This window comes from Aspergillus luchuensis, chromosome 3 (assembly GCF_016861625.1).
Source record: "Aspergillus luchuensis IFO 4308 DNA, chromosome 3, nearly complete sequence".
Taxonomy (NCBI): domain Eukaryota; kingdom Fungi; phylum Ascomycota; class Eurotiomycetes; order Eurotiales; family Aspergillaceae; genus Aspergillus; species Aspergillus luchuensis.
The window spans coordinates 2,290,182-2,304,153 of NC_054851.1; the positions used below are offsets into that span (position 1 = coordinate 2,290,182).

General features: G+C 52.7%; 6 protein-coding genes across 6 annotated transcripts; 1 reads left to right on the top strand and 5 right to left on the bottom strand.

The window, feature by feature from the left end:
• Positions 1-154: 154 nt before the first annotated feature.
• AKAW2_30765A (MFS transporter) lies at positions 155-2,024 on the bottom strand (the record flags this gene model as incomplete). Its single annotated transcript, XM_041687315.1, has 4 exons — positions 155-1,341; positions 1,411-1,502; positions 1,571-1,592; positions 1,670-2,024. The coding sequence occupies 4 exons, from the start codon at positions 2,022-2,024 to the stop codon at positions 155-157; spliced, it is 1,656 nt and encodes a 551-aa protein (XP_041541212.1).
• Positions 2,025-3,021: 997 nt separating this feature from the next.
• On the bottom strand, positions 3,022-5,491 carry IML2 (TTC39/IML2 family protein; the record flags this gene model as incomplete). Its single annotated transcript, XM_041687316.1, has 6 exons — positions 3,022-3,861; positions 3,917-4,920; positions 4,984-5,050; positions 5,146-5,222; positions 5,314-5,331; positions 5,410-5,491. The coding sequence occupies 6 exons, from the start codon at positions 5,489-5,491 to the stop codon at positions 3,022-3,024; spliced, it is 2,088 nt and encodes a 695-aa protein (XP_041541213.1).
• Positions 5,492-6,404: 913 nt separating this feature from the next.
• AKAW2_30767S (proteasome regulatory particle lid subunit SEM1) lies at positions 6,405-6,976 on the top strand (the record flags this gene model as incomplete). Its single annotated transcript, XM_041687317.1, has 3 exons — positions 6,405-6,519; positions 6,680-6,794; positions 6,943-6,976. The coding sequence occupies 3 exons, from the start codon at positions 6,405-6,407 to the stop codon at positions 6,974-6,976; spliced, it is 264 nt and encodes an 87-aa protein (XP_041541214.1).
• An 806-nt stretch (positions 6,977-7,782) lies between these two features.
• Positions 7,783-9,210, bottom strand: pgkA (phosphoglycerate kinase pgkA; the record flags this gene model as incomplete). The annotated part of the gene is made up of 3 exons (XM_041687318.1): positions 7,783-8,549; positions 8,627-9,047; positions 9,145-9,210. The coding sequence occupies 3 exons, from the start codon at positions 9,208-9,210 to the stop codon at positions 7,783-7,785; spliced, it is 1,254 nt and encodes a 417-aa protein (XP_041541215.1).
• Positions 9,211-10,014: 804 nt separating this feature from the next.
• On the bottom strand, positions 10,015-11,189 carry AKAW2_30769A (Mpv17/PMP22 family protein; the record flags this gene model as incomplete). The annotated part of the gene is made up of 6 exons (XM_041687319.1): positions 10,015-10,086; positions 10,145-10,311; positions 10,371-10,713; positions 10,782-10,807; positions 10,878-10,968; positions 11,124-11,189. 6 exons carry the CDS (start codon positions 11,187-11,189, stop codon positions 10,015-10,017), a joined length of 765 nt encoding a protein of 254 aa, XP_041541216.1.
• A 771-nt stretch (positions 11,190-11,960) lies between these two features.
• Positions 11,961-13,879, bottom strand: AKAW2_30770A (TRAPP trafficking subunit Trs65 domain-containing protein; the record flags this gene model as incomplete). The annotated part of the gene is made up of 4 exons (XM_041687320.1): positions 11,961-12,144; positions 12,197-13,322; positions 13,373-13,642; positions 13,705-13,879. 4 exons carry the CDS (start codon positions 13,877-13,879, stop codon positions 11,961-11,963), a joined length of 1,755 nt encoding a protein of 584 aa, XP_041541217.1.
• Between the last annotated feature and the right edge of the window lie 93 nt (positions 13,880-13,972).

Sequence of the window (13,972 nt, forward strand, 5' to 3'; positions counted from 1 at the left end):
ACAGAACTTTTAACCCAGCCCGTCTTCACCTCAAGTCATGAACAACAAGCCCAACATAATCGAGGGGTATATATGAAACGCAAAGGGTATAGGAAGCGAGCTGAAAGACATCCAGATAGGCGAAGTAAGGTAAGGTAGAGAGGGGGGTAAAAAATCAATACCCGTAAACCGAAGCGCGGGACCACTTCCCCCTAGCCCTAATGCGTTTCCCAAAGATATAGAACAAATAAGGGATGGGAATCAAGGCAACAGCCACAAAGCCCAACACACTGGCGGCCCAATCCACGCCCAAACGATGAAACATGATATTAGCGAAGAGGGGAAAACAGCCGGCGAACAAACTTCTCAGGAAAGTGTTGGCGGCGACAGCACTGGCGGAAACTTTCTGGAAGGTATCGATGAGGTAATTCAATGCGGCTTGGAAGATGGTAAAGAAGCCGAACCCCATGCAGACGGCTCCGATGATGGGAGCGATCCAATGGATATGGGGATCGCTGGTCCAGGCGAAGATGAAGAGGCCCGCGGCGAAGACGATCGAGCCGAGCATCATCGGGGGAAGACGGGCTTCCGGGACGGGGAAGTTATTGTTCGCTTTGAAGCGGGCGATGTAGAATTTCTGGTTGAAGAGGTTGATGCACGCGCCGAAGAGGATGCCGACGAGGTAGGCGAGGAAAGGCAGGGCGCCGACGACTTGGTTCCAGCCGCGGACTTCTTGGAATTCGATGGGGAAGGAGGCCAGACTGAGGTAGAGGATGCCGTAGACGAAGGAGGCGTAGATGGCGACGAGGAAGCAGATCGGGGTGGTGAGGAGGGCGAAGGGCCGGATGAGGTACTTGTTGCCGAGTTCTTTGAAGGTGACGTCCCATTCTTCGTGGCGGGCGTGCAGGGCCCAGTTGCCGGTTTCGAAGCGGAGGCGTTGGGCTTTGTAGACGAGGAGAACGGCCGGGTAGCTTTCGTCTAGGAAGATCAGGTCCATCGCTAGGAAGAACATCATCATGATTCCCGTGATGTATTCCGTCCATCGCCAGCCGAGGTAGCTTTGGCAGATGGCTCCGCCGACAATCGGTCCTAGGACTGGTCCGCCGACGACGGCCATGGCGTAGCCAACAATGGCGGCGCCGCGTTGCTCCGCCGTCCAGATGTCGCTGAGGACTCCGCCGGTGTTGGTGACGGGCGCGGAGCCGAAGAAGCCGCAGAAGAATCGGGTCAGCATGACGGTTTGGAGGTCTTTGGCTGTGGCGGTGCCGAAGGAGAAGATGGCGGCGATGAAGTACGGCGCAAGGACGGCGGGCTTGCGTCCGTAGACTTCGGATAGAGGTGCCCATACGAGGGGACCGAGTCCTGACTAGGGGGTCAGTTTATGCGCTAGAAGAGCGAATGATGGGTATAGATATAGATGAAGAAACCTACCGAAACCGAACAACAGCAGCGTTGTACCCAATGTCCCGACTTCCTCTCCCACGCCAAATTCCGCATCGATTTGCTTGGTGCCTGTGGAGAAACTGCGCTTTGTCAGTAACCTGGAATAACTATAGATCGGCGGCAACGGTAGAGAAGCAAACAAGCATACATCGAACTAGCCCAAGTCGCACCTAATCGCACGCAAAGCCACTGTCAGCACCACATCACCTAAAAGAGGTTTTATTAAAGAGGTATAAACCGCACATACCCATAGTAGTCAATCCATACAGAATCGTGGTAACCGCCTTCTTGCGAAAACTCCAATTCATCGGCCTATAGGGATCATCCGGCCCTTCAAAGTCGACAATGACGTCCTCGGAGGTCTTAGTATGCGACAGCGGATGCGTGAAACGGGCAGTTTGCCCCGGTTCGCGACTGCGAATGCGCGAAATCACTGAATGCGCACGGTTCTCGAGCGCCGATATGCCCGATGCCGCGGTGGTTTGCTTCTCCAATGCAGTCGGGTCGTCCGGGTGCACGTATGCGCTGTGGTGGTGGTCTTCGGAGGACTCGACATCTTCGGATGAGAGCGATGATGAGCGGGAGTGCTCCGGTCGCGACATCTTCAAGAGCAGCAAGCAGGACTATATATTGATTCAATCAATTGATTTAATTCCGAGTGGATAAACGGTAAATAGAATCCTTCGAGTCACTAGTATGCATATGCGAGGGGAGAATATGATATCAGAGGGACGGAATTAATTTAAAAAAAAATGTCCCCGATAAAGATGATGCAAAAAAAATCTCCGACTCTCCGAAAAGTAAAGATGGGGGATAAGATAATTGCCGAACATGCAACAGGAATGAATATTTCAAGATGAGGTTTCAACCACCACACGTTTGAGCAAAGTACCTGAGACAAATGAATGAATGATTCAAACAAAGTGGAGGCAAAGATCCAAATCTCCTCTCAGTCAGGGCAGGATATGCCAGTATCTTTAAGGCACATTTCTTCACTGGCGTGGAACCGAAGCCCGAAGCCGTTTTACCCGGGGAGCAGCGTCATAAGCATCGGACGTCCGATAACGGGACCCTCCCAACGTTGCTTCTTTGCATCCGCCGCACGCTGATTCGGCCAATTCGGTAGAATAGTCTGCCGGATCGACGTCAATTTCCTGGATAGATCAGGTCCTTTCAATCGCCCCTATACGCACCATGAGTCACATCCTGCACGTATCCCAGCCTGACAGGGCAATTCTACCCGGCCAAGAAGAGAGCTGCTTGTCAGGGACGGATGCATCCGATGGGGCAGATAGGTGACAGGGCCGGAAACTTATCCGACCCACGGTGATCGTCGCCACCGCTGGAAAGTCTAACTGTCGGTCAAAGAGTTCAAGAAAGGTCTACTATGGTCTAGACGAGGTGAGAGAGATACGGGCGGGTCATGTGTATCTGTAATTGTCGCTCCTACGTGGTCAGGGTACCCTTGTAACTAACAACAAAAAAAAAACAACAAACATGCATTGATTGCTCCGTCTATCCCTTTAATGTCTTGTCTTATCGTAATGTTCCAATGCTGGCGGTAAATGTACAGCGTCATAATACATCAATCATCCATCCTCATCCGGATGTGGTCGCGTGCGCACTCTCCCATTTCTCAACGGCCTCCAGGGCGGCCGTCACTTTGAGCCCAACGCGCGCGTCTAGTTCATAGCTCTCCCACTTGGCCGCCTTCTCTAGGTGCTCCTTACATTCGTGCACTTGGCGACGCTCCAGCTGTATATCGTTCTCGGTGCTTCCAGCAGCTGGTTTCTCGCTAGATGACTCCGGTCCTCCGTGGATAGCACTGTACGTCGGCCGTTCCATCCACAGATTGGCCGCCATCTCGAAGTGTGCCACCGGGTAGATCCAGTCATCCTTGAGATGTCCAGTAAATTGGGACTTGTCCTGGCTGAAGATGCTCGTGCGAATGATCTCTTTCGCCTCATCGTGCCGGCGCATGGCACGGAAGACGGCCGCACGCAGGAGCTGCAGAATAGCCTTCTCTTCCGTACCTTCGCGTGACCATGTCTTATTGGCTTCGCTTTCGGACCACGCCAGCTTCGTCATGGATTCTTCGAGCTGTTCTTGCGTCATACGACTGTGTCCGTTCCAGAAGAAAATCATCTCTTCAATTGGATCCACCCCCACGGCATCCACCAAAGGCACCTTCCACTCCTTGGCGCGAGCCTCCCACTTGGCGATCTTGCGAGAAACAAAGACGTCAAACGGCAGCTGCCGAGCCATGAATTTCTTCTTGCCAGCCAATGGCGGTGCCTTCCGGAAGTACTCCACGGCCTTTTCAGCGTGTTTGGCTGCCGCGGTGGCATCCGTACCAGCCACGTTCCGGTAGAGGCTGAGGTGGGCCGATCCTGCAATATAGTAGTAGAGTGATCGAGACCAAGAGTTGAGTTCGACGCACTGTAATGGTCAGTTTGATTAAGATCTTCTATACGTCAATCACAGGACAGCATACCTCGAGGAAAGACTCCGCACAAAGCTCGTATCTGTGAAGATACATGGCGTTCAGACTCCGTTCGAAAACCCGCAGGGCCTCGACCTGCTTGAGCGGACTGCGGTCTTCTCCACAGAGCAGCTCCAAGGCAACATCTAATTTCTTGTTTGCTCCGTTCATCCGGGACTCCTCCAGCAGCCACAACTGACTTTTCGGAAACCGCTTCCGCATCAGGGCTAGCAAGGCCTCTAGCCGTTCCTGGGGATAGCCCTGCACGTCATCGCCAGGGACGGGGTCAGGCATGATATCGCAATACCGGACGAAGCCGTTTGAATAGCCAAGAATAGAGAAAGCGGCGAGGGCGCCAATCAGGTTGTGAAATTTACTGGCCTGCCAAAGCATCCTCAATCCGCGTTCCTTGTCTCCGTGGAAGCCAATGATTCCCAAAAGCTTACTGAACGCGGGCGGGACCATTGAGATTAGGAGGAGAAGAATTCCGAAGCAGAAGTTGGCGCCGGAGTGGACGAACACGTCGATCTGATTCTTGAAAATGTCCGAATCAGGATCATGGCTCAACATATCAGAAGGACCCGATGCTGAGGTTTCGGAGTCCGCAGAAATCGAAAGATCCGAAAATCCCTTCTTCAGGTCGCCAGGCTCTACCGGCGATGCAGGAACGGACGTGGGCCCCGCTCCCTGCCCAACACCCCGTGCCAGACTCTCCGTAGAGGTAGTGTCCCCGGAGTTCCGCGCCTGCATGATGAACTTTTGCTCCATCTTAAGAATAGCGTCTAGGGTGATATAGGCCTTTCTGAGCTTATAGAATCCTTTGATACTTTCCGTAAGACTTTCATTCAGGACGCCGACGACGGCGCTCATGAGCTGCGCCATGGCCTGGCAGAGCGCAAATTCCGTCCCGGGAGCATATATTTGTGAGTGGTACGTATTGGGCGCATGAGAGTTGTGTTGCGCGCGATGCTGGTCGTTGGCGGCACTCGTCTCCGCGGCATTGAGTCGCTCCGAGGCTATAAAACATCAGTCATCAAGGCGACACCTCTAACCGGACAGTGGTCACACTGGTTACACACCCTGACGCATGATCTCCTGTTCAAAACCCAGTGTGGCCCGAATGAACGCAACGACACCTCTGCCAAGCTATACCAGGCACGAGTTGTAGATCAGCAGAGGCACTACAGAACTAGTGACTTTGAAGATCGGCAGGTACTTGTCCAAACCAAAGGCATACGCACATTATGAAACGACGAGGTTCCTTCGGAAAGACCGTCTTCGGCGCCGTCCACATCGTCATTGAGGATTAACGTGGCAGCTGGTGGCCCAACCGGTTCAGTCAGCATAGCGCCTTTAGCACTGACCCCGGAAGAGCGGGGATTCGATCACGCATAAAAAATTGGACATACCCCTCATAGCATCCTCAACTTTAAGTCCCAAATAATGGATTGTCAGCCATTAATCGCATTCTAGACGGGGCTGAGAAGACCTCTGTGCTCACTCACGATCTCGCAGTTCGGACAAAGAGTCCAGGGACTGGGTGGAGGCCGGCTTCTTGCCATAGAGCCAGGAGCCTACGCGAAACATATTCCAAAAGAAGGGAGCCCGGTCAAAACCAGGCCTGCAAGTAGAAAAGAAAACTAGAAAGGAAGTTGTGCACGAGACGTATGGCGATCAATTAACCAAGAACCGAAGGGCCCCGAAGCAGACGTAGATGGAATGGGAAGATGATCGAATCTCCCATTCGATACGCACCAAGGACGTAGCAAGACTCCGGGACCATAACCCAAGAAAGAGAGAGAGGTGTGGGGGAGATGCAAGAGAATCAATAACAATAGTCCAAAGGCGAACAATTTGTACGAAAGTAGAAAAAAAGAGAGGCGACTCCGACCCAAGGGCTAGGCCGGATGGCCTGGGGATTATAAGCAACGGGGACCAGAAACAATAATAGCGTCGAACCCACGGTCCACTTTGCGGCGGCGAGGCGGAGCAACTGACTGGATAATTGCCGGGAGTTGCTCACGAACAAGGCTCTCAAGAAATCACGAACCAGTGATTTAGCGCATCGGGAAGAGGGGATCGTATTTAAATGTCTCACGAATGGGAGGGAGGGAGGAAGGAAATGTTGGACAGAATGGGAGCTGGGGTCATGTCCGGTATGTCCGGCAAGACTGGAGGGGAACTGAAGGGGAATAACAATAAAGCTTGACGTCGTCAGGTCGATTTGACCGACTGCGGACTAGTTAGTTCTAGTAGTGCCGCCCAGCCAAAGTTGAACCGACGCCATCGCCTGCGTCTCCGCCTCCGCCGCCGCGACTCTCTCTCTCATTCCATTTACCTTGCTTGCCAACAACCAACATCACCCACCACCGCCACTTTCAATCTTCTGATCTGTCATCTCTCATTCCTCACCTCTCCTCCTCCCCTCCTCTCTCTTTGATTCCTTCATACGACCCCTCCTTTCACCTCCCTAAAGACACCTATCCCACTCCTACCCATCATGTCGAATCCCACCGCGACCCAGGACACCAAGGCCGAGCCTACCCAACAGCCACAGCAACAGAAGCCCCCCGTGCTGGAAGAAGACGACGAGTTCGAGGACTTCCCCGTTGAAGGTTAGCCATGAAACACCACACACAAACACAGACCGCTGGTCTTCCCTGTCATGCAGAAGAGGGAGCTAGCTCCGCTTCCAGCCCAGACAGACAGCCGGCAAGATGAATCTTACGAATGACGGATTGCGCTGACCTCGGGGCTTTTTTCCACTACTTGCAGACTGGCCTCAGGAGGAAACCGAACAAGGATCTGCTGCCAACGGCGCAAGCGCTCACCTGTGGGAGGAGAGCTGGGATGATGACGATGCGGCCGAGGACTTCTCCAAGCAACTGAAGTACGTTTTCCCTTTAAGCCAAGCCAAATCAACCCTCATCAGTCAATTCCCAATGGGCGCAATATCTCTACCCTCCCCATCAATTTCACAACCCATATAAAGCTCAGATGATGGACTACTAACATGGTTCTCTTTCTCGAATCTACAGAGAGGAACTGAAGAAGGTCGGGGCATCTAATTAATAGAATTAATGTTAGATGACGGACGGGTTGTCGGTTTTAATTGAGATGAAGACACACACACATACACACACACGCAAATTCCACGAAGCATTAATCAACTTGATTACACGTGCAGCTTTTTTACCCTCACGCGGCTCGTCATCGGTAGTGGATCGATGAAACAATTGTCGATAGAACTTATTTGAGTAAAAGAGATTCGTCTGTCTGTCTGTCTGCTTTGGCGGTGCCGGTCCAGTGGCTAAAGTGGCTAGCCATGATGCACGCTCGTGGGAGGATTGATTCGTCTGCAGAGACTACGTCGTCGTCTACGGTGGGAGATCTGGTAGCAGGCTTGCTGCACTTTGCTGGAAGCGGTGTATGTGCTGCATCGACACGTTTATGTACTGTCTACGATTTTATTTACACACATCCCATTACTGGATGAATCGAATCGAACCCCACCGACTATCAACTTCTTTCAGGCCTCCTCATTGCGACTTCATTTGAATCCCCCCGCTCACAGCTTCGGACCCGTCACTAGTCAGAGATTGCATCATCAGAACCTCTCCTGAATATGATATAGGCAAAACGCGTATTTTGATGAGATTAATTATCATTCTTTGTACATTACATTCGTAAAGTTGTCCCCTGTCTTGAGGGGGCGCCGGGAAGGCTGACAGGTAAGGTACTACAACAAGCCCGCCTGTCCAACTAGTCCAGAGCATGGAAGCTCAACCACAGCTCATCCTCCTCCAAAGAAACATGGAACGGATTTTTGTCATGCAGCATCTCCGCATATCCAGTGTGATAATATGTTCTGGTCAAATTTACTTACTCGACAGGGCAGCAACACCGGGCAGCTCCTTGCCCTCAAGGAGCTCCAGAGAGGCACCACCACCGGTGGAGACGTGGCTGAGCTTGTCCTCGACGCCATACTTGGCGGCGACGGTGGCAGTGTCACCACCTCCGATGATGACGATAGAGCCGGACTGAGCAGCGGAGACGACGGCATCGAGGGTCTTCTTGGTGCCGTTGGCGAAGGGCTCCATCTCGAAGACACCGGGGGGACCGTTCCAGAGGATGGTCTTGGCCTCGGCAATGGTCTGCTTGTAGAGCTCAACACTCTTCTCGCCAACGTCCAGACCCATGTAGCCGTCGGGAATACCCTCAGCATCGGTGGCAGTGCCAGTCTTGGCATCAGCAGCGAACTTGTCGGCAGTGACGTAGTCAACGGGGAGAACGATCTTGACGTCGTGCTTCTTGGCCTTCTCGACGACCTCGCCGACGATCTTGCTGCCAGCCTCGTCGAAGAGACTGTTTCCGATCTTGACACCCTCCAGGGTCTTCTTGAAAGTGAAGGCCATGGCACCGGTGATGATCAGGCTGTTGACCTTGGGGAGCAGGTTGTCAATCAGCTGGATCTTGTCGGAGACCTTGGCACCACCCAGGATGGCAAGGAAGGGACGCTGGGGGCTCTCGAGAGCCTTGGCAAAGTACTCGAGCTCCTTCTTGACGAGGAAACCAGAAGCCTTCTGAGGAAGGTCAACACCGACCATGGAAGAGTGAGCACGGTGGGCAGTGCCGAAAGCGTCGTCTGTGGCGTGCAGTTAGTACAGAGCTCATGCACTACTAGCCTTTCGAGCTAGGAAATGCGAGAAAAGGATGACTTACTGATGTAGACGTCACCAAGAGCAGTGAGGCCCTTGCGGAACTCAGCGACCTTCTCCTTGTCGGCCTTGACCTTCTTGCCCTCGGCATCCTTGGAGCTGCCCTCCTCCTCGGCGTGGAAACGCAGGTTCTCAAGGAGAACAATCTGGCCACCAGTGGCCTTGTTGACGGCCTCCTCAGCCTCCGGGCCAACGCAGTCCTCAGTGAAGACAACGCTGCGGCCAAGCAGCTTCTCGAGCTCGGCAACAACGGGCTTCAGGCTGTACTTGTCGTTCTTCTTGCCGTCGGGGCGGCCCAGGTGGGACATGAGGACAACAGCCTTGGCACCATTGTCGATGGCGTACTTGATGGTGGGCAGAGCACCGACGATACGCTGGTTGTTGGTGATCTCCTTCTTGTCATTGAGGGGGACGTTGAAGTCGACCTGTCCATTAATCGACTGATTAGCATTGAAGCACTACCACGACCCCACGATGATGATTGATGAAAAGGTGGGGGTTTCCGGGGCAACAACAACATACCCGGATCAGGACACGCTTGTCCTTGAGGTCGACATCGGTGATAGCGAGCTTGTTGGTGAGAGACATGGTGAACGACGGTTCTACGACAGCCGGGATGGGGTCAGAGAATAGGAGAGAGAGAGGTGGGGTGACAAAAAGAAGGGAAGGGGAAATTTGGGGGGGACAGCGTAGTATTAGTAGCACCACGGGGTACGAGGGGATTAAGAAAAATGCCTACTTAATAGGTCCGCGGTGAGCGAGTCTGGTCACTCCGGGCACTGGAAGCTACGACTTCATTCGGTTCGGCGGCGGGGTAAAAGTGGTGGTTATGGGCTGGTGGTGGGGCAGCCGGTGAGAGAAGAAGAATCGCGGGCGCCTCGGGCTGATGCGGGACTGATGTCAGCGACCGTGAATCGATGACGGAAGGGTCCGGGGCCTCAGGGGTGAACATTATGCCTGTTATGCCCCGTTCGGAGCCCCTTAGCCTCGGATCATGGCTGCGATGGGAGGTTCTGTTGCGTCCGGGGGTGGATCTATCAAGCAATCGTTCCGATATTTCTCGTCTATGGAAGCCGGCTCGCTCGTGGGGACAACCCCGCCTACAGAAGATATTGGAGCTCGTGCCTGGTTCAATCCCGAAAAAAAACACTGGTGTATTCCTTTTTTGTCGACGTGGTTTATCGATCAATGCAATTGACTCCGGTGTACCCACGTTGCTGGACGAAGATGACCTATACACCACCCATGAGAGGAAGAATAACAGAACCCCCAAAGCTCATTTACAGCGCCCAGTAAGCACAAAACAACGCGGGGGAAGAAATAATGACAGACAAACGAGGGAAGAAACGATTGAGAACCTTGTGGGAGCCAAAATATGAGCCCGCTCTACCCTTACTCGTCCTCCGAAGAGTTGGTCAACGACAGATACGCAGTCCAGGCGATACCGACGGAGGACACAAAGGGCTGAATCAATATGTATCAGTATCACAGCGCACACGACATCTGTCACAATGGAACTCACAATCTGGAACTGGATAGGTACGACACGGAAGTTCAGGATCTGAACAGCAGGCCACAGGACAAAGTTGGCCTTGAGGGTTGGCAGATAAACGTCCTGGAACTTGCGAGTCAATGCTCTCCTACCTCCTCCCTCGGCGACCGTCATGAAGGAAAAGAAGCACGCCAGACCTGGTGATGTCATTAGCAAACAGAAAGCGCGTTCTTCTTCCTCTGGAGACGCTTCATACCGAAAGGAGCGAACATCAGCTGATCCACGCACACTCGTTTGAGAGCGGGAATCGACGGGTTTCTCTTGGTAAGGGGGAACGTCCTGGACAAGAAACCGAACCAATGAAACTGAACTGGGGCCATGAAGAAACCGTATGACATGAAGCGAGTCAGACGCTCAAAGTCGAAGGCCGGCGCCAAATGTCTAGCATGTCCCAGCTCCCCAAGAGCAGGCGGCTTCTCTTTATCAAGGTCGTGGATCTCGATCGAAATGAGATCGTTACCATCAGAAGGCCGGCGTCCTCCACGCGCTTTGAAAGCCGTGATCAACTGTGCGACCGTGTCTGCGATCCCACCAAGGATCTAACATGCCGTCCAACGTCAGTCGATCATATGCCAACGACAAATGATTCGTTCGAAGGAACTCTTACTGCATTGGTAACCATGGTGGTTAAAACTAAAGACGACGCAAAGTCAGTCAACTCCTGAAGGCGCCTAGCAAGGGAGCAGCAGCATGACAGCCTTACCTGGTTTCTCCGCATAGTAAGAGTTGAACTTAGCGGCAAGTCGCATTGCAGCCGCCATTTCGATGAGAAAGATTATGGCGTGAAGCAATGGCTAAAAAGGAGAAGAATGGAAGAAGTGAAATCAGTGATGAGTTGCCTCATAGGACAAGATTTATTTGTAAGACAATATTGCTTTTACGACAAAAATGTAGAAAGCGCCCCCCTTGGGTGAGATAGGATGGAATTGAGACCAAAAGTTTCACATACCAGACGGCCGTAGATGTACCTCCGATTGAGTCCATCGAGTATTCTTCGACGACCAGTGGAGAACATGACGAAGGGCGATGATAGACGATAAGTGATTGGCAAGATGGAAGGGGATCGAAGGCGAACGGCCTGGAAATCCCGGTTGGCGGGCTCGGGGCGAGTATGACGCAAAGGACTGCCAGAAAGCGCGCACAGGCGAAACAAGGGCGAGCAGGCAAATACTAAGCAAGCCTCCCGACGACTCCTGGAACCCGGCGTCAGTTGATCGTCGCGGTAGGTGTCGATGAGACGGGCGTACTGTGTATGGTGTACAAAAGAAGAAAAGAAGAAGCGGGTTAGATTTGGGTTTAGGTCGACCAGCGATTCAAGCCCCCGTTAAATAGAACGAACAAGAGGAACGGTAGTATTCTCGAGGCAGCGAAGATGCAAGATCGAGGTCATGTCATCCTGCCGGGGGTTCGAACTTCTTCCCCCGCCCCTTGGACCAATCCGCTCGCGTGATCATCCGCCCATCTCCGCCCGCCCGCTGCTTTTTGAGGCGGAGGGTCTGCATTGCCGCTTTTATAGCCCCCCTTCTCCTTTTTACTTAGGGAAATCTTATAATGACTACTACTAGTACCGTCGGGGGAGATCCAACGCTTAGTATATACAATTAAATGCTCTATTGATATGATGTACATGCAACTCATAATGAGACTTGACGAATATCTATTTCTTGTCACCACCCGCTAATCATGCTATCACCCCTTGAAACGTAAAGATAGCCAAGTCCATAAACATGCATCGTAGCTAGCCAGCCTTCAAGCTATCTATCATAAGGATAACCCAGACCTCTTCTCAACTGACCACCTCGGTCGGCTTACCTTTCCTGTCAAAGGAATGGATGTCCGGGAGATCCTTAATATCAATCATCTCATTCGTATTTACATCCACCAGACGTACAGCTTCCAGACGGAGTGCCCCCACCGCCAAGGGAAGCAATTTCAGTTCCGTAGAAAAACAGGTGCCAGGCAAAAGGGGACTGTGAGATAGTCAGCTAGGGTAATAGGAAAGGAAGATGTGAAGCTACTCACCCAGCCCGAACGTCAGTACTCAGAGAAATGAGTTCTGCTTCCTGGCCAACTACACTTTTCTGGAGTGCATGAACGATATTATCATCCGTTACAGCTTCCGCGACCTGAGCATCTTTGCGGCTCGTCGCAGATGAAGAAGATGGTCGCACGGTATGTCCCCGTGGGTCCAGCTTCTTCCGGCGGGGGATTGCAACTATCGAGAATTTGCGCGAACCGGAGGATCGGTTCACGATGAAGATACTCCAAGCAAAGGGCTTTCCTACTTCGACATGTGGAGGGCCACTGAACGAAACCGATACACCAAGGCCTGCGGTTGAGTATGCCCGCTCTCTCAGGGAGCTTCGATTAGGCGTGGCGGTCCCCGCTGCGGCGTTGCTTTGGTTGGGTGTCATCGGAAGACTTGCAGGGCGGTTGTTCCGTTGTAGAGCTTGGCTAGGACCCCCAAAAGTTGGGTTGAGGACCATGGAGAAATCAACGTTGGTTCTCCATTGCATCAAGATCCGCGGGTTACAATTGTCCGACAGGTGGATGATTGCTTCTAGCGAAATATCCAGAACACTGACCATCACAGTTGTTGATGGATTTGGGTCAGGCGCATAATCGGGCGTTAACTTGTATACAAGGGTAATATCATCTCGCGGCTGGCAACGGATGGGCGGAAGCAGCCCCGGTGCATCTGTGAGGGTTTCTATCGTCCCATCCGACATGCTAAGCTCTGCCTTGTCAAATGTGACATCGCAATTGAGGAATGGTGTCACCTCAAAATCGAGGCTCGCAACGGTAGTAGGCCGTCCACTATAGGCATTCAGTCGAGAATAACGTATCCTTGCACTGGCAGCAGGAACTATGCGTATGGGGTGGCCGGAATGCTGCTGGACGTTATATATGGGGTCTTCACTGTATTTCGCCGGTACAACTCGCAGAAGCCTAGATGCGGGGAGGAATGGATCTTTTTGATCCAAGGATTTGTCACTCGATAGCGGCTGTAGAATATTTGTAGAGGCCGGGATCAGAGGCGGCAGGTAGTCGTCTCCCCGAGACTCTTGCTGTCGGCTTTCAGCTGGGTTGAGGCTAGCGGAGGCGATGAAGAGGAGGGAAGGGTGTTGAATGCGTATGCGAGGGCGCTCTGGAGTTTATCAGCACGATAGGATACTGGAACTTGAACGGGGACCTTACTCAAGAATGCCTTGACACTCCAGATCACATATACGTGGTTGCCCCCACCGGTGTCTCGCTCAAACTCATTCACCACCACCAATGGCTCCTGTGCATCTACAACCCCTGAGAATATGAGGTCCCGAGTCGGGGTCGGATTCTCCGCGACGGTTTCGGCGGGATCAATGGCAAAGGCATCGAGTCGGACTTCGAGATGCGGAAGATACTGTTTCAGGCTAGGTGGGGAGCAATTGGATAGCCGTAGGACAACGCGAACGGTGCAGAACTCATCTGTATCACGCTACATATGAGTAAGAGATAGAGCTCGATCAGGCCAGCAGGTCGTAGCATACCGAAGAACAGAAGAGAGCGTTGCGGTATTAGCGAAAGCACAGAAGTGAGATCATCTGCGCCATTTTCTAAAGCAGACGTCAGAGCTGCTTCTAAGTCGGCATCTGAAGCATGCGGGACAACTGTATCTAGAACAGCATGTCTGAGGAATTCCCCGGGGATGTCGAGACTCGGCATGGCGAGAACAACAGCCGCATGCTCTTCTTCTCGTAACGGGGTAAAGGGATAGCACGCGCACAGGCAACCGACACCAGGAAGGTCAAAAGAAGG